This window comes from Papio anubis, chromosome 7 (genome assembly GCF_008728515.1).
Source record: "Papio anubis isolate 15944 chromosome 7, Panubis1.0, whole genome shotgun sequence".
Classification (NCBI taxonomy): domain Eukaryota; kingdom Metazoa; phylum Chordata; class Mammalia; order Primates; family Cercopithecidae; genus Papio; species Papio anubis.
This window is the reverse complement of record NC_044982.1, coordinates 45,086,068-45,104,435: the sequence shown is the minus strand read 5'-3', so window position 1 is coordinate 45,104,435 and position 18,368 is coordinate 45,086,068. Positions and strand designations below refer to the sequence as shown.

The 18,368-nt window shown below is 39.8% G+C and overlaps 1 protein-coding gene across 3 annotated transcripts in view; it reads left to right on the top strand.

The window, feature by feature from the left end:
• The window catches only part of PRKCH (protein kinase C eta), a 232,817-nt gene that overhangs the window by 107,372 nt on the left and 107,077 nt on the right, over positions 1-18,368 (top strand). For all 3 annotated transcript variants that reach the window (XM_003901894.5, XM_021941880.2, XM_021941881.2), the window contains exon 3: positions 17,236-17,386. In XM_003901894.5, the coding sequence (XP_003901943.2) occupies positions 17,236-17,386 (151 nt within the window). The remainder of the gene's footprint in view (positions 1-17,235; positions 17,387-18,368) is intronic.

Sequence of the window (18,368 nt, the reverse complement as noted above, 5' to 3'; positions counted from 1 at the left end):
GATCTCTATTTTCATGTTAATGCTGGTCAGTTGAGTCTAAACTCCAGAAGGAAGAGGATATAATGAGGCATGTCTGACTCCCTCTTTGCGTCATGGCCTTAACTAGTTTTTCAGGATTTTTTAATCCCCTTGGTTGAGAAGGGGTCCATTCAGTCAGTAGGGGGAGCTTAAAATTTTATTTTTGGTTTACAAAGTGAAGAGACTTTCCTCTTTAAGTCCTCACCGTATAACCAGTCTCTATCAGATGCTGAGAATAGCTTAAACTTGCTTATTGTCTTATTTGAGCCTGGGGCAGTTTGTTGTAGGCCCTTATCAAAATAGGTTTTTTGATAATTGATCCTCTTTACTTCTGTGTCTGAATAAAGCTGTAACCTGGCCCTTAAACACCAAAAATGCTTTAGTGGGAGCTCTTGTTTTGGGAAAATGAAAAATTTCTGTGTCTATCAGTCACAGAAAGTATTCCCCACTGGTTTGATTCTGAAATTCAATCATTGCCTTATAAAAGTTAAAAACATTTTTTTTTTTCCCCTCTAGCTAGCTTTTACTCTGTCTCTTTAAAATACCCTTTTTTTTTTTTTTTTTTTTTTTTTTGGAGGAGAGATGGGTCTAGATATGTGTAACTATAGTTTTTTCTTTTTTTGCTTAGATGGTTTAAAGAATTCTGCATGCCATAGTTGACATTCCACCATTTTCCTGTGTTCCATAGTCAAGGCCAAAGGTTAAAAATAAGTTCTTAAAGGAAGCAAAATTAAAGCAAGAGGGAATTACCTCTAAATTGTTTTAGAGACTACTAGCATTTTACATGAGTTTTTGTTGGTCTGGAGAACAGAAGGAAGCAGGAAAGGTTTCATTCCTTGCAAATCAGGTGAAACTGGCTTCTACCCTCTTCTTCAATACAAATATGAAACCAAGAAAAAGTAGACTGGAAGACCAGAAAGGGCACAGATTTTTATACCGTTTTCATCAGGATTGCTATGTTCATGTTATGGAACCAATTTATAAGTTTTGAGTAACAGCTTAAATAGAAAACTATAGAACCTTCTGTTTCTGGAAGACAGATGGTGAAGAAACATTTATAAATGCTTTACAGTTAGAGAACATGTGCTTGTCCATTGTTTTTTGTCTTTGTGATCAAAGAAGGATTTGAGGAATTTCTTTTAAAAATCAGTCTGTACAGTAACTGAGTACGTTACTTTGAAATAATGGAGAATAGTCACACTCATTGTTTTCAGGGCCTCAGGGAATCCTAGAATGTGTGTCCTGTGGACTGTGTCGTAGTTGGCTAGTTACAGTGGTAGTTACTAAAATCAAATCTGTTTCAATTAATAAAGAACTTGACAATGAAAGTAACAAGACTCATACTCATTCTAAAGAGGCCAGGAAAATAAAATAAAAGCCCATATGTATTAGGAATTGTAAATAGAGAGGAAGCAGAAACAATGTAATTTGAATTCTCTTATTAAAATTTAAAAATATTAAAATTTGTTTATCTTACTCAGCTAGAGATGGTATAAAAACTTGGCAGAAGTGTGATTTTTGTCTATCTGCTGGCCAGAATAATACTATATAGATGGGATTTTGTAGATTTCATTCTCTCTACCTCCCCCCACCCCCCGTCTTCCAATATGTATGTAGAAAAAGTAAACATGATCCCTAACCTTTCTGAAACCTTCTTTACCTTCAGTCTACACATACATAGTCTTAGGCAAAGAGTTCTTAGGTACGTTCCATGGAATCAAGAGTAGAGGCATATGTTGCTTTTCTCAATAGGAAAAACCGTGACTGTGTCCCCCTAAATAAATAGCTATACAAGAAAGTCATGATTCAATGAAAAGGCAAACAACCCAATTTTTTAAAAATGAGCAAAAGATTTGAACAGACATTTTCTCAAAAGAAATGTGAATGGGCAATACACACATAAAAACATGCTCAGCAATTTTAGGCTTTAGGGAAATGCAAATTAAGACCCCAATGAGATACCACTAGAAAGGCTAAAATGAAAAAGACCAACAACACTAAATGTTGGTGAGACTGTGGAGCACTAGAACTTTTCATATTTTTAGTGGGAGTTCAAAATGGTACAACTGCTTTGAAAAATGGTCTAGCAGTTTCTTACAGAACTAAACAGATCACTACCCTGTGACCCAGCAGTTCTTATCTTAGGCATTTACCCAAGAGAAACAAAGCATATCTCCATGAATAGAAAAGCAGATGCCAGCTGTGGTATGATTTTGAACAGCTAGTGGAATAAAAGAATAGGGACTGTATCTGACGTTGCTGTTAGAGTAGTTAGGCAGATACGAGCAGGGCAGGAGAGGCCCCCCTACCCCTACAGGAATGTCAGGCGACCATCAGGTGATGGTCAGGTGGTTGTTAAACTGTCTCTCTAACACACTAGTTGGTCACAGCTTGCACCAGGGAAAGCAGACTCCCAATAGATAGAAAACACCTTAAGCTCTTAAGCAGCAGCTTCCTTTTTTTTTTTTCTGAGATGGAGTCTTGCTCTGTCACCCAGGCTGGAATGCGGTGTCCCGATCTCAGCTCACTGCAACGGCTGCCTCCCGGGTTCAAGCAATTCTCCTGCCTTAGCCCCCCGAGTAGCTGGGACTACAGGCGTGTGCCACCACGCCCGGCTAATTTTTTGTATTTTTAGTAGAGATGGGGTTTCGCCATGTTGCCCAGGATGGTCTTCATCTCCTGACCTCGTGATCTGCTCACCTCAGCCTCCCAAAATGCTGGGATTACAGGCATGAGCCACCGCGCCCGGCAAATCATCAGCTTCCTCATTAGGATCTCAGGTGTTGAATGAGTGGACTCAGACTTGCATGCTAAGAGACAAAATGGTGGAGTTTAACTGGTGTATGACCTTCCTCTAGGAACACTTAATTGGTAAGGAAAAATGCCTAAAATGAGCATGTGCACAACTTCAGTAAACACACTGCACATGCGGCCCCTCCCAAGTGCTGACAGGCCATTGCACATGCGGACAGTCCACCCCAAGGAAAAATCAAGAGAGGAGATGCAAACCTCAGCACCATGCCATTGTCTAAAAATCCCAAGTCAAGCTTTGGACGGGGTCCTTGGATCTCTCAAGTTGCCCACTTGGCCCTCTTCCATGTGTACTTTGCTTCCTTTCATTCCTGTTCTCAAACTTTTTGATAAACTTTAACTTCTGCTCTAAAATTTGCCTTGGTTTCATTCTACCTTATCCTCTCTTGCCAAATTCTTTCCTGCAAGGAAGCAAGAATCGAGTTGTTCCAGACCCATATGGATTCGCTGCTGCTAATGTTGCCATTTGGATTTTTTTTTTTTTTTTTTTTTTTTAGAGTGTTCCAGAATGCATGCTTAGAGAAGGGAATGTAATCCTACCACACCACTCAGCTCTGCAACAATATAGCTCTGCAGTAATGAGTAAATGCTGTTTGTTAGTTTATTTTAAAGCTCTGCTACTGATATACTATTATATTTTCCTGGTAAAACCTTTTATTATACAATCACTTCTTTTTATTTCTAGCAATTCTTTCTCTTACAGTGTATTTTATCTGACATGAATGTGGCTGCATTGCATGTCTTTTGGTTAGTGTTTGCCCTGCTTTGCATCTTCTTTCATTCATTTACTTTCTACCTTTTCTACCCATGTCTTAGGTTTGTGCCTTATAAACAACAGGTGGTTAGATTTCCAATTTTTAGAAGTTTATTGAGATTCTCCCTCTACTGCTGTCTCTACCAATTCCATTTTTTCCCACCCTCTATTGGTTTGGAAGATAGAATCTTTTTTTTTAAGTGATTATACTTGGAATTTTAACATGTCTATGTAACGAAGTTACCTACCACTTTACCCTCCTACTGAGCAATCTAAGGATGTTAGAATGTTTTTAACTCCTATCACTTTACTCCTGGCTTATGTGCAATTCCTTGATATTTTCGATGTCTTTTTGTTTCTTTTGAAGCTCCATTAACTAGATGTTATTACTTATTCCATCATTCTTTGTTTATATTTACCTACACGTTTATAACTTTTTAACATACCATTTTCTTGTATAGTTCCCTTTAGGAACATTTCCCTCCTTCTTCAAGTACATTCTCTTCAAGTACATTCTTTCTTTAGTGAAGGTATTTGGTAGTGAACAATCTCAGTTTTCTGAAATATCTTTTGCCCTCATTCTGGAAAGCTAGTTTCTTACTTCATTTTATTTTTTTAATAGACACAGGGTCTTGCTTTCTTGCCCAGTCTGGTCTTAAACCTCTGGCTTCAAGCGGTCCTCCTGCCTTGACTTCTCAAAGTGCTGGGATTACAGGCACGAGCCACTGTGCCCAGCAATAACCCTAGTTTCACTGAAATCATGGACTCTTAAGATCTAGAAGGAACTTCACTCATTTTTGACTCAGCCTTTTCCATTTCCAGAAAAGCCGGCCACCAGGCACAGAAAGAATATATGACTTCCAGAGTCCCTGCTGATAATGATTTCTTAGCCTGATACTGAAGATACCCCCTTGTCCTGATTCCTTTTGTCCCCAAGCTAAGATCTTCAACATCTGTCACATTACCCTGTGAGAACCCTTTGTATTAGAGAAGTTGGTTTTCTAGTTGTTCCCCAACATAGTTCCCCTGCGCTATGTCATTCCTCCCAGGAAGAGGGTCCTCTCCAAACTTCTCTACTTACCTTAGTATAAGCTCTCTTCTGTCGTGGAGCCTTTCCTGACTACCCCAGCTGATGGGGGTCTTTTCCTGCTTCTTACCCTGTAGATGGCACTTAGCTTGGGTGCTTGATGCTTATCTCTTTATAGCTTATTTCTCCAACTAGAATGCAGTGCATCTAGATCAGTAGTTTCAAAACCTTCTTGATCACACACCCATCCGTGAACAATAGTTGAGCATGTACGCCAAATATATTTCATTATAAATGTTATATTTATATAGTACTGTTGTAAACATCATAAAATATACACAAAATTTTAGTGAAGAAGGTGAGAAACAAATAAATGGAAGATCCAGTAGTTCTTTCTGCAGCCCAGCATAGTGATCTGAGAACCCTGGAGTACTCTTCCCTGTATTGCTTGGTGGTGTTAGCCCTAATAAATAGTAGACATTCTGTAAGTACCGTATTGGAGGTTGATGACACAGGTACTAGGTGTTAAGGTGACTAGGTCAGAAGGTGAATATCAAGAATTCCTTGAACTTTATTTTCTCTTAACTCTGGACATTGGTGCATAATGTTTACTCTTCTTGCAACACCCTTCCCCATTTTTCCTGCTTCAGATCCCTTTGCCTTGTTCTGAAACCTTCACTAGCTTATAGTTTTATTGTCATTCCTCAGAGAAGCTATCCTCTGATTCTCCCATATCTGGTTAAGGTTCTGCCCTTCCACACTCCCATGGAAACGTTTACTGCACATAGTGATAGCCATGCACAGTCTAGCTCCAGCATTAGACAGATGGTCAGTTGAAGACATTACTGTATCTTGTTCACCATTGTACCCCTACATCCCACCAGTATCCTGAACTTAGTCAGTGTTGAAAAACCGTCAATTGAAGAAGCATATGATGGAGATGGAAGGAAGTGGTTAGGTGTCCTTTCAGCCTATATTGAGACCACAGTTATAGCAAAAGATGGTCTGCCACTTGGTGCCCAAAATGGGGCAAAAGACCTGATTGCCACAGAAGTGGCTTATGAATTGAATGACAACCTAGGGTTGAGAGGTCTGTTGTTTCTTATTTTTCAGTGGGAACCCTCACAGTTTGTTGAACTGTTGTGTATTTAGACTGTGTACTAGATTATGATAGGCCTCTGAATTGAAACTGAAATATCCAGACTTAATGATAATATGGTTTATTGCACTGGTACCAAAATTTCCAGAAGATGAAGGCATTGTTCGTGGTTTTTACCCAGCTATTTCAAATATTCTTACATACATTTTTACTTTTCCTAGAAAATTACAAACACTTCCCCAAGGATAACACTGGATTATTACAGTAATAGAGAAAAAACCCTTTGAATGAATTTTAAGAAAAGAGAATCCATTTATCCTTGACTAGTGGAATGTTCTCTTTCTGGTAGCAAAGAGATAACAACACTGGATTATAGAGGAGGGAGTTTATTGCAAATCCAAAAATCTGCTTTCATTAGAGGTTTCAATCCCCATCACTACCAAACCTTTGTATATACTGTTTTAAAAACAAAGTTAATTTTTCCATCTCTTTTAAGTTTTATTTTGTTCCTCTATAAGCATAATAGAACTGTGAAAAAACAAGTAAAACCAACCTAGTAGCTAGGATAATATGCTTCTAAATTGTTAGCTTCTGACGAGGAGTAACCATATAAGGTAAATGACATTTGATTAAAGCAGTTGTCTTCTTGCCTTTTTTTTTTTTTTTTTTTTTTTTGCTTCTGTCACCCAGGCTAGTGGCATGATCATGGCTCACTGCAGCCTTGAATTCCTGGGCTCAAGTGATCCTCCTGCCTCAGCCATCTTAGTAGCCGAAACTACGGGTGCATCCCACCATGTCTGGCTGATTTTTTCGAAGATGTTTTTAAAGATGTGGTCTTGCTATGTTGCCCAGGCTGGTCTTAAACTCCCGACCTCAAGCAGTTCTCCCACCTCAACCTCCCAAAGTGCTGGGATTACAGATGTGTGCTACCATGCTTGGCATTTTAATTTTTTAATTATTATTTTAATACTCTTTTTTTCTTCTTTTTTTTTTTCTTTCTGAGACAGGGTCCTGTTCTGTCACCTAGGCTGGAGAGCAGTGGCATGATCACAGCTTACTGCCGTCTTGATTGACTGGGCTCAAGCGATTCTCCCACTTCAGTCTCCCAAGTAGCTGAGACCACAGGCATGTGCCATCAGACCTGGCTATTTTTTTTATTATTTGCAGAGACAAGGTCTCACTACGTTGTCCAGACTGGTTTTGTACTCCTGGCCTCAAGCGATCCTCCCACCTTAGCCTCTCAAAGTCCTGAGATTATAGGCATGAGCCACCATGACCCCTTTTACTTTTTCTTTTTTTTCCTTTATTTCTCCTTAATAAGAAAAAACGGGGGCGGGGGGGATACATGTGCAGAGTGTACAGATTTGTTACGTAAGTATACATGTACCATGGTGGTTTGCTGCACCTATTGACCTGTCCTCTAAGTTCCCTCCCGTCCCCTCACCTCCCCCTACCTCTTTAAAAAAAAAAAAAAAAAAAAAGCTATCAAAAAATGGTGGCCGAGGTTCAAAGCTCTCACCTCAGTTTTGTAATAAAGGTGGTTAATCTTTGGTGTTGGATTTCAAATTAGTGTGTTTACAGTGAGCAACAGTACAGCAGTTTTAAAAATCATGTTGAATCAGAAACACGAGGAAGGCAGCAGAGCTTTCTCTCCGCCATGCACTTGGAGAAGGAAATGACTCGGCAGCATACTCCTCATGGCTAATATCCTTTAAGATTTCTCCAAAATCACGAAACCAGAACTTGAGAGCTTAAAAGCGACTTTAGAAGTCTACCAGTGGATAAGAGAGAAAAAAAAAAAAATCAAAAGGGAAATGGAATAAGCCAAACTAAAGGGCAGGATTCTTTTAGTTCTCAGCAGGAAACATATGTTTATCTGGAAAAGATTTTGGTTGGACAGGTTGTTTGTATAAGAATCTTTTTTGTGAGGAAGGAAGATCAACCTGGGCTTGCAGGCTGGGGTGGGGGTAGAGAGAACAGTCCCTGAGCTTCAAGTAAATGAGAAAAATACATAGATTTTAAACAGATGAGCCCTGCTTTCATGGGGATCATATGATCGTGCTATCAGGTTACTTTTAAGTTGTGATGATGTGTACATACTTTAGAAAATATGATTAAATGGTAACTTTAGTATTAGTGGCTACAAGAACAGAAACAGCAACTTTTAAAAAGATATGGAAAGATGTTTTGGGTGAAAAGTAGTTGGCTGTGCAACACATAGAGTATGACATACATCATTAATTTAAGACTGTAGATGTAGAGTATATATTTGGCATGTACACCAGGATTTTCAGTGATTATCAATGTAATAAGATTTATGATTTTTAAAAAGAAACTCTTCATGATAGTTTTCTGTACCACTTACATTTTCCACAGTGATTATCATGTTGTCTTTATAAACAAGGACAACAGTAAATCAAAAAGAGAGATCTTCTGTGGTGCCTGTTCTCTGACAGCGGAGACCACATCATAGCTACGTTGTTCCCTTACATTGCATTTACATTACATTTAAAATGTTATCAGGAGGACAGAGGCTCATGAATGAGACGTGTTCTCTCCAGTTGAATTTAGTAATGAAGAATCAGAGAAAACATCTCCAGATAATTGGAAAATGTTTACATTTTCAAGTTTATAAAACCAGGATACATCATCTCTTTTAAGCTTGGAGTTGACAATAATACCATTTTGAGATGTTTTTCAGATAGGATGACAGTGAGAGTCACAGTGGGGTTGCACCTCCACATTATGCAACCCAAATGTGATGGAACAGAAACATTTTTCCTCATCATCCTGAAACCGAGTGGCGATGATCCATTGAAGAATGTTTAATTTTCATGTATTAAAACATGAAGAATGTCTGACCTACTATTAATGAAAAAAAATAACACCAAAAAGGAAAAGTGAAGAGGTGACAGCTAAAAGCCTTTTTATGAATAATATCAATAGAGGAAAACGAAATATTTGTAGAATCACAGCAAGAGAATAGGAATTCTGAACATTTTTGCAGAAGGGAACTATAGGATTCTTGCAGTTGATAATAGGACAGGAGGGAATTTCCATCATTATGTGTGCAGAAAGGAGTAGACACCAAAAGTTGAAGATTATTATCGTAAACATTTTCTACTTCACTTCACCTTGAAGAAGTCTACAGAAAGCATATATGGCACAGCTGGGCACAGTGGCTCATGCCTGTAATCCTAGCACTTTGCAAGGCCAAACGGAGAGGGTCACCTAAGCCCAGGAGTTTGAGACCAGCTGGGGCAACATAGTAAGTCTCCAACCCTACTTAAGATTTTTAAAAAGCATATATAGCAGTAAAATTTCAGTGAGAAATCAGGACCAGGGTAAATATAAATACATTACTATAGCATATAAATAAATATGGATGCCCCACCCATAGTCCCTCTCATCGCACAAAAGAAAGCTGGAAATGCTGAAAAATTAATACCCCCCTGCCCTGAAGCAGCCATCAGCCAGTGATGAATAGGAGCCAGAGGATAAATAACCCAACTTCCTCACCCGCTGAGGGTGTTCAACCAGGTCCTTGAAATTCTCGACAGGAATCGAGCCTCAGTTGCCTACCCTGGAAACCTGCTCAGTAATACCCTTATCGTTGGTTTCCTTCCCTTCCCTGTCTCACTTCTGTAATCCCCTGGTGCATCTGGGGTTTATTCCTGAATAAAGTACTTGCAACTTAAGTCCCCATCTTGAACTCTGCTCCTGGGGGAATCCAAACGAGGACAGGTGCAGACAGAGTAGAACAAGGATAAGCAAAGCAGGAGAGAGATCTGAAGACATCTCTAAGGTGGTTTGGGTGACTCCAAGGATAGTGGCACAATTAGCTAGGAGAAAGAGAGGGTGGAGGAGGCTGAGAAGAGGGTTCAGCCCAACAAATGCCAAGTTTTAGGTAGCTTGAGGATACCTTGAAGAGATGCTGAGAAGCTGCTTAGAAATAAGGTTATTAGCTAGAAGCCAGAGCTGGCCAGGCACAGTGGTATGCACCTGTAGTCCCAGCTACTCTGGAGGCTCAGGTGGGAGGATGGCTTGAGTCCAGAAGCTGTTTGAGGTCAGCCTGGGCAATATAATGAGACCTCATCTCTCTCTCTCTCTCTCTCTCTCTCTCTCTCTCTCTATATATATATATATATATATATACACACACACACACACACACACATATATGATGTAGATCTATATATCATAGATCTATCATTTGTTGATATCATTTGTTGCTGCACCTATTGACCTGTCCTCTAAGTTCCCTCCCGTCCCCTCACCTCCCCCTACCTCTTTTAAAAAAAAAAAAAAAAAAAAAAAAAGCTATCAAAAAATGGTGGCCGAGGTTCAAAGCTCTCACCTCGGTTTTGTAATAAAGGTGGTTAATCTTTGGTGTTGGATTTCAAATTAGTGTGTTTACAGTGAGCAACAGTACAGCAGTTTTAAAAATCATGTTGAATCAGAAACATATATATATATATATATATATATCAACAAACCTCATCTCAATATAAATGAATGAATGAATGAAACCAGAGTTATAGCTGTATATTTGGGAATCCTCAGTGTACCGGCAGTTGATGAATGAACATCCAGAAAGACTAGAAGCATGGTATGCGGGGAACCTTGGGGCATACACGTATTTAAAAACGGGGTGGAAGAGAAAAGCCAGTGAAGGAGACTAAGAAAGAAGATTGTAGAGAGAGGAACCAGAGCTGTTATTGGAGCCAAGTCCTCTTTCTTCAAGGACTGAGAAGGGGAGAGTTTATACTTTGGAGTTTGCACAGATCACACACATGAAAAAGGAAAGATGATGATGAGAGGAAAATGGGAGGTCAGGACTCTTCTCCCATCCTGATGTGGTGAGAGGCTTTTCTCGTAGTTCTGGATGGAACTTGGGCCCTGTTGCAGATGCTCACATACAACATTCTGTTCTAATCACTGTTCTGCTGGCAGAGGAGGCTGAGTGATGAGTGAGCATGGGTTCAGCTTGTGTGGGTGCTATGAGCCGTATGTCCTACTCAAGAGAGTCAGTCTAGTAACAAATTATTTTGCTCTCCTTCTTTTGCCATCCTATTTAGTTTGCAGGATGGTTGGTGTTTGTGTGGGCTGAGATTCCTCGGAGGGAACCAAAGCCCCGAGAAATGTGTAGCACCCGTTGATTTGGGTCTCCACAGTGAGATGTGGGTCTAATACAGTGAGGCCAATCACTTTATCTGCGTTTGGAAATAACTATGAGTTACATAGTTAAGCTGTTTTCAAAAAACACAGAGGATTCTGTACTGCTAGTGACATTGAGGGGGCTTTTGCTGCCATTTTTTTTTTCAACTTATTTTTTTGAGATGGAGTCTCACTCTGTCGCCCAGGTTGGAGTGTAAGGGTGTGATCTCAGCTCACAGCAACCTCTGCCTCCCAGGTTCAAGCAGTCCTCCTGCCTCAACCTCCTGAGTAGCTAGGATTACAGGCGCCCGCAACCACACCTGGCTAATTTTTGTAGTTTTAATAGAGATGGGGTTTCACCATGTTAGCCAGATGGTCTTGAACTCTTGACCTCAGGTTGTCTGCCCACCTCAGCCTCCTAAAGTGCAGGGATTACAGGCTTGAGCCACCACACCCGGCCTTGCTGCTGTTTTTAAATACCAAAACCTTTTGTTGCAGTCTTTATCACAGGTGCTGGCACAAAATTCCTGGTACCTTCTCCCTGTTCTAATTCACCAAGTTCTCCTTCCTCTTTTCCAAAGATTGCTAACCTGGAAGTCTTCCTTAATTAGTTAGAGGACTAGATCTGCAACTCCTGTAATTTCTTCGCTCAGTGCCCATGTCACTGTCACCCACTGGTGGTGTGTGCTTGTTGCAAATACCCATTTAAATGGGTATTTACAACTTAAGTTAGTTAACTTAAGTCAGGCATTTGTTTAACACATGTCCTAATCTCTGTTTATGTCATTATTGTCTCAGGTATCATCATCATCTCTGTTTACATTTTTATGCATCATTTTTTATGCAGGTAGTTGCTTATTCAGTTTTTTTGATGATGATAAGCAAAATTCTCTTGCTACCTGACCTCATTACCTTCCGGGGATATAAACTGCATAATATTTTCTGGTTCTTTCTTGATTAGTAGCTTTTGGTTAACGCTAAGATTTTTCTGTTTGTTTTTCTCACAGTTGTTTTCTCCCATGTGTACAAATGATAAAACAGATATCTCAGGAAGAAGAAAAAAGACATTTGGTAGTATATCCAGTAGTTCAACAATAGTCAACAGAGTCTGGCATCCTCACTTCTGTCATTGACTGCTTGACCTCACTTAACCTTCCTGTTAGTTTCAGTTTCCTCACTAGAAAATTTATTACTTTCCAGGGATACCAGGAGACCTGGTGTTAATAAAGGGCACAGTGCAGGGTGTGTGGAAGATTTTAATTTCAGTTCTAGCACAAGCTAGCTAAATGTGTCTCGGGTACATTAACTTCTCTAGGCCTCAATCCTAGGTATTCATTCTTCTTCTAGACAATAGACACCTGAATTAAAAATCCTTTCTATCGGCCAGGTGCGGTGGCTCACACCTATAATCCCAGCAGTTTGGGAGGCCGAAGCAGGAGGATCACTCGAGCCCAGGAGTTCGAGACCAGCCTGAACAACATAGCAAGACCCTGTCTCTTAAAAAAAAAAAAAAAATCCTTTCTATTCCTAGAACTCTAGGGTAGTGTGAAGTAAGGGTTTTCACAGTTATACTGGGTAAGTTACTACCTGTCGGGTACTTCTCTAATTATGCTGTACTTATTAACTTATCGAGTCCTCCAATGGCCCTATGAGGAACACACTGTTTATGTTCTATAGATGAGGAAACTGAAGCATAGGATATTAAACAACTTGCCCAGGGCCACCGAGCTTATAAGAGGAGAAGCAGTCTTTACACCCCAGGCTCCAGATTCCACAGACTCAACCACCAAACTCTCTTGTCTGTCGTCATATAGAAGGCTGTTCTGTCTTCTCAGTGTAGCCCCCTTAAAGATAAGCCGCAGGTCTTAGTAAACCACAGCGCTTTTGCTATTAGGCAAACTAAACTTGAGTTAAATCGTATTTTACACTGAATTGAAGTTATATTCTCTGTGCATTTTATGCCAGTAATTCTGGAAACTGAAAAGTGCCATGCCAGAAATTTTCTCTGATTTAATTTGCTTACAATCATTTTAAAAATGAGGAGCTGTTATCCACGTGTTTGCCCCATGTTGGCATGTTTTAGAAGTACTTTCAAATATATATTTCTGCTGCTGGAATATAAAACCATAAATTCAGGCAGATAGAACAAAAGGCCAAAGAGTGTGATGTATTTACTGTGTTTGAGATAAAGTTGAAACAGTTTACAGAATCCCAGCAAGAGAATAGGAATTCTCAGAGACAAACTCCTCCTCCACAGAGGCCTCACATGACCAACACAAGTTTCAGTCCAGTGCAACTTTTTGCAAATGAAAACTTACCCTGGGGTTGTTTGGAGACTCCTAGTCACTTGCGCTTTCTAAAGTTCTCAAAACGAGCATGGGATGACAGTCCAGTTTTAGGAAATATAATTTTAGTTCAGAAGAGATGGAGTTTCAGTTTAGAATAGTTAATCTTCATTATATTTGACATAATTACTCTGTACCCTGTGGATGGGTGGCTTTTCAAAACCCACTCCTGGTGAGGCAGATCAGGGCTCCAGGCCAGCACCCCTCTGGAGACTGGAATGTGAATTTTTGTGCCGGGGCACAGAGCCAGCTTCCTATTTATTTAGAGCCATTGAGCACCTAAGGCGCCGAACAGAAGTTGTGATGCAAGTTTTTGCTGCAGAGCATGTTAGGGTTGCCTGACGTGTCTAACTAAAATATGATCTGAGAGATTTCTCAAAGCCCTGGTTGATTTAAGCACCATAGTATTCAGTAGCGTGTTTTGAGTCCTTTTAACTCAGTCCTAAGTAAACAGGAGGCAGTGCAAACAATGAGGAAGTTCCCTTTGCATTCCGATGGTGAAGTGGGGTTGGAGTCTGTAGGCAAAAAGAGTGCAAGAGGAGAGCTGTTTCCTTTTGTTCATGGCAGCAGTCTAGAACATGGTGACTGAAAGTCATTGGAAGCCATGGGGGCCCCAGTTTTCTTTATGTGACTAAATGTCTTGCAAACTCCCAGGTGTGTGTGTAGGTGCGTGAGTGTGTATGTTTGTTTTCTAAACAAAGAGGCACATGTGCAAAATAATGTAAAAGGGCAGAGTGAAGTTTGTCCATGTCGCTGTATAATAGTGCATGGGACGTGCCTGGGGCAGGAGTGAAAGAGACACGGCCCCAGGTTGTGAGAGAACAGATTGAGGTGCGCTCCCAGGCTGCTGTGGGAACAGTGGGTTAGCATGTCACCCAGCTTTAGGATTTGGGGGAGGTTGCTCAAGCTCCGAGGCAGATAGGTTAAGTCTAATTTAACTCTTAATGGTTGGAAGAAAAGAGGGAAGGACAGTTTAAGAAGGTGAAAAGTCAGGAGTGAAGGCAGCAAGAAATGATTGGCATGCAGTTTTTTCCTGAATCCTCCTCTGGTTATAAGGAATCAACTGGAAAATTGCAGTGGCAATAGCTGTTAAGAAAAAAAATAGGATTCAATTCATGAAATAGTAAACATGTAAGTGAACTGGCATTTTAACGAATCTTTGTAGTATTAAGGGATTAAAAAAGTTCATTCTTGGTAATTAGATCCTCAGGGAGAACTTAATTTGCATCTATGTATGATAAGTGTTTACTATTAATAATTCAATACAAGTTTTGCTTTGGCCAGTATTGAGCTGGGTCTCAGGCTGGTGAAAACAGAGGCTAGATAGAGAGTGATACCATTAGCCTAATTTTGTCATCTGCAAGCAAAGGAATGTTAAAATCTGTTCACTTCGTGGTTTCTAAATGACTTCTAGAAGTATCATGCATGGAAGAAGGCAGTGTAGTGTAGTAACTTATGTTCTTATGCAGTCCTTAGAACCTGTCAGGATATTGGTTATGACACTGTTCCCACAGGGTGGATGACAGGGGCATCTTTATCTTCTTGAGACATATGGGAAACTTAAGAAGGAAAGTAACTAGGCTGTTTGCCAAAGATTACACCTACCTCCAAACAAAAAGTGAGGCAGGTATGATTTTAACTGTGCTGAAATCTCTGAAGATGTTGGTGTCTTAGCCAAATTCAGAAAGACTCTTTCTGCATTTCACTCTTTGAGATCTATTGAGTAGACTCCAATTTCTTTGACAGGTGTTGTCACATTGGTCTCCACAAAAATTATTATTGAAATAATTACTTTTTTTCTTGCTTTTCTTTTCTTTTTTTTCTTTCTTTTTTTTTTTTTTTTTGAGAGAAGGTCTTGCTCTGTTGCCCAGCTGAAGTGCAGAGGTGCAATCATGGCTCACTGTAGCCTCAACCTCCTGGGCTCAAGTGCTTCTCCCTAGTAGCTGAGACCACAGGCGCACACTTGGCTTTTTTTTTTTTTTTTTTGGTAGAAAAAGAGTTTCACTATGTTGCCCAGACTGGTCTCCAGCTCCTAGGCTCAAGTGATCTCCCACCTCAGCCTCCCAAATTTCTGGAATTAAAGATGTAAGCCACTGCGCTTGCCCTAAATAACTGCAATTTTTTTTTTTTTTTTTTTTTTAATGCTGCGATGTGCCTAGCTTTGTGCTAAGCTCTTTGAATGTGTTACCTGATTCAGTCCTTGGGAAAACCCTAGGAGGAAGGGGCCACCTGGTTTCTAGATGGGAACCCTGAGGCTTAGCAAGAAAAAGAGAGCCGGTGTAGCAGGGCCAGGACTGGAGCCCGGTTTATACTCCTACCAACAGGATGGGGGTGCCTGTTTCACTTCGTCCTTGTGAAAAAGGACACTTTAGCAATCCTTTTAAGTATTTGCCAACCTAAGAGGTAAAAATGTGATTTAGTTTCTGGTTCTTATGTGTCCGTCTTGGGTAGGATTGGACATCTTGGCATGGTTATTGGCTGTTTGCACTTACAGTTTTAGGAATTGCCGCTTCACATCCTCTGCCCCATTTTTACTGGATTGTTCATCTTTTTTTTAATTGATGTCTGTGTATTATAAATAGTAACCCTTTGTCATGTGTTATAAGTCCTCTCCTCAGTTTATTTCTTTCAACTTTCTGCTTTGTATTTTTTTGCCAGATAGAAGTTTAAATTTCTTAAATTGCAAATCTGTGAACTTTTGATGGCTTTAGAGTTTATTATCCCTTTTTAAATTTTTTTTAAGAGACAGGCCACTATATTGTCCAGGGTGGCCTTGAACTCCTGGACTGAAGCAGTCCTCCTGCCTCAGCCTCCCAAGGTGTTGGTATTATAGACACGAGCCACTGTACCCGGCCAAATTTTATTATCCTTATCTTATCCTAGGAGTATAATATTTTTCTGTGTTTTCTTATTGTTCTATAATTTCCTTTTTAACAGGTATCTGGGATTATCTTTGAAATCTTCTGTCTCTTCCAGGGTTTAAAATTTTTTTAGCAAATTATTCTTTCATGATTTCTTAAATTTCCTTTGTTTCAATGATTAAAGCATTATTGAGGAAATAAGCTATATTTTATTAATCACAAGTCTCTGCATACACTAGAAAACTTCTAGTATAATTATTTGGAAGACATAATGATGCAGTTTCAGAGTCCTCAGATTAGAAACCACTGTTTTAAAGGCATGAGGTTAGAAAAAGAATTTTGCACCTATTCCAGGCTAATTGCTACCTATTCCAGGTTAGCAGAGGTGGTCCTGTACCAATGGCTTTTGGACAGAGCTCTCATAGTCTGTGCTGTGGGCGATTCCCCCATTCAGTGTGCGAGGATACCAGAATTAAAGAAGAATAATGAGAAATGCTTACAGCCCATAGATAGACGTGAGGTCACAGACAGCCAGACTGGAGCTAGGAGACCATGTTGATGTCACATACTGCCCTGTCAGAACCCTGGGAAACCCTTGGTCTGTGCTGCAAGAGATTGGCCCATGATAGCCAGTTATAACCCGGCAGTGGTCATCTCAGGGGTTTGCATAGGTCTAACCTTAAAAAGCCACATGACTGGGTGTGGTGACACAGACTTGTAATCCCAGAACTTTGGGAGGCCAAGACAGAAGGATCACCTGAACCTGGGAGTTGTAGATCAGCTGTGGCATCATAGTGAGACCTCCATCTCTATAAAAAAAGATTTTTTTTAATTAGCTGGGTATGGTGGTGCATGCCTGAAGTCCCAGCACCTTGAGATGCTGAGGTAGGAGCATCACTTGGGCCTGAGAGTTCGAGGCTGCAGTAAGCCGTGATTGAGCCACTGCACTTCAACTTGGGTGACAATATGAGATCCTGTCTTAAAAAAAAAAAAAAAAAACAAGAGTCCTATTAGGAAACCATAATGATTTTGGGGGGTATGTTTTAGATCTTGAAGAAAGAAAAAATAATTTGGGGAGTACTTGAACTATCAAACTTTCTCATCTATTAGGTGCATTAGGTTCCTTACATCTTATTCTTTTTTTCCTTCCTTTTAATATATAGCTACTCTCCAGAGAGACCGGATCTTCAAACATTTTACCAGGAAGCGCCAAAGGGCTATGCGAAGGCGAGTCCACCAGATCAATGGACACAAGTTCATGGCCACCTATCTGAGGCAGCCCACCTACTGCTCTCACTGCAGGGAGTTTATCTGGTAAGGAGTTCCCTGACTTCCGTCCTCCTCAGAGCTTCTCTCTAATAGGCTTCCTCTGATTATGTATGACTTCAGCAGAATGCATGATTATTTAAGAATTCTTTTGGGATCTGATTTTTGCCTCTTACTCTAATATGTTGATCCAGTAATTTAAATCTCCATTGCAAAAACATCTAAATAATTTACAGATCCAAATTTTAGATATTATTTCTTTTTAAAATCATCTTGGTAAAGATGCTAATGAATCCTAAACTGGTCAAAAAGCATAAATCAGAGAAAAAAGCTAACAAGTCAATAAATAGACAATCAGTAAATTGGATAATCAGCCCCTAAGGACGAAAGAATAATCAACAGTATTGCTTTAAGAAGGCATGAGTCACATAATGACTTATGGAAATTCATGGTTGCAAGAAAACTAAACACAAAGTAGTCTTCAGCTTCTTGGTATGTAGCAGAAGATAATAGCCTTCAGTGATCATATACTATAATCTAATCCCTGGCAATTAGTAACTAAGATGATTCAACATTGAGAAATTCTAGAGATTTGGGGCAATATCTTACTAGATATGCAACTGAAGCTTAAGTCTCAGTCGCAGTGGCAAATGTAAAACAAATTTAAGCAGTAGTTATCTTTAATGATAAATTAAGCATATTTATTTGGAAAGGGAAGAAAGCAAGATGCCCTCAGACACCCATCTCAGAAGGAGAAAACAGTTTGGTAGCATGAAAGGAGATCTATGTTTTTGTTGTCAGCTTTAATTATTTTGTTTAATGAAGGCAGAAGCCCTTGGGTCAGAGCAGTTTCTGAATGTTGATCAATTACTTTGTATTTTGGTTTCTGTGATTACTTTGGATTTTGTATCTTCAACAGTCAGAACCTAGGGCTAGTTAATACTTCTGACATTTTTAATCAAGAAACAAGTTTTGAGACCCTAAACTGGCTATAGATGTGAAGCCAACAAATGTGTCATAACATTTATTG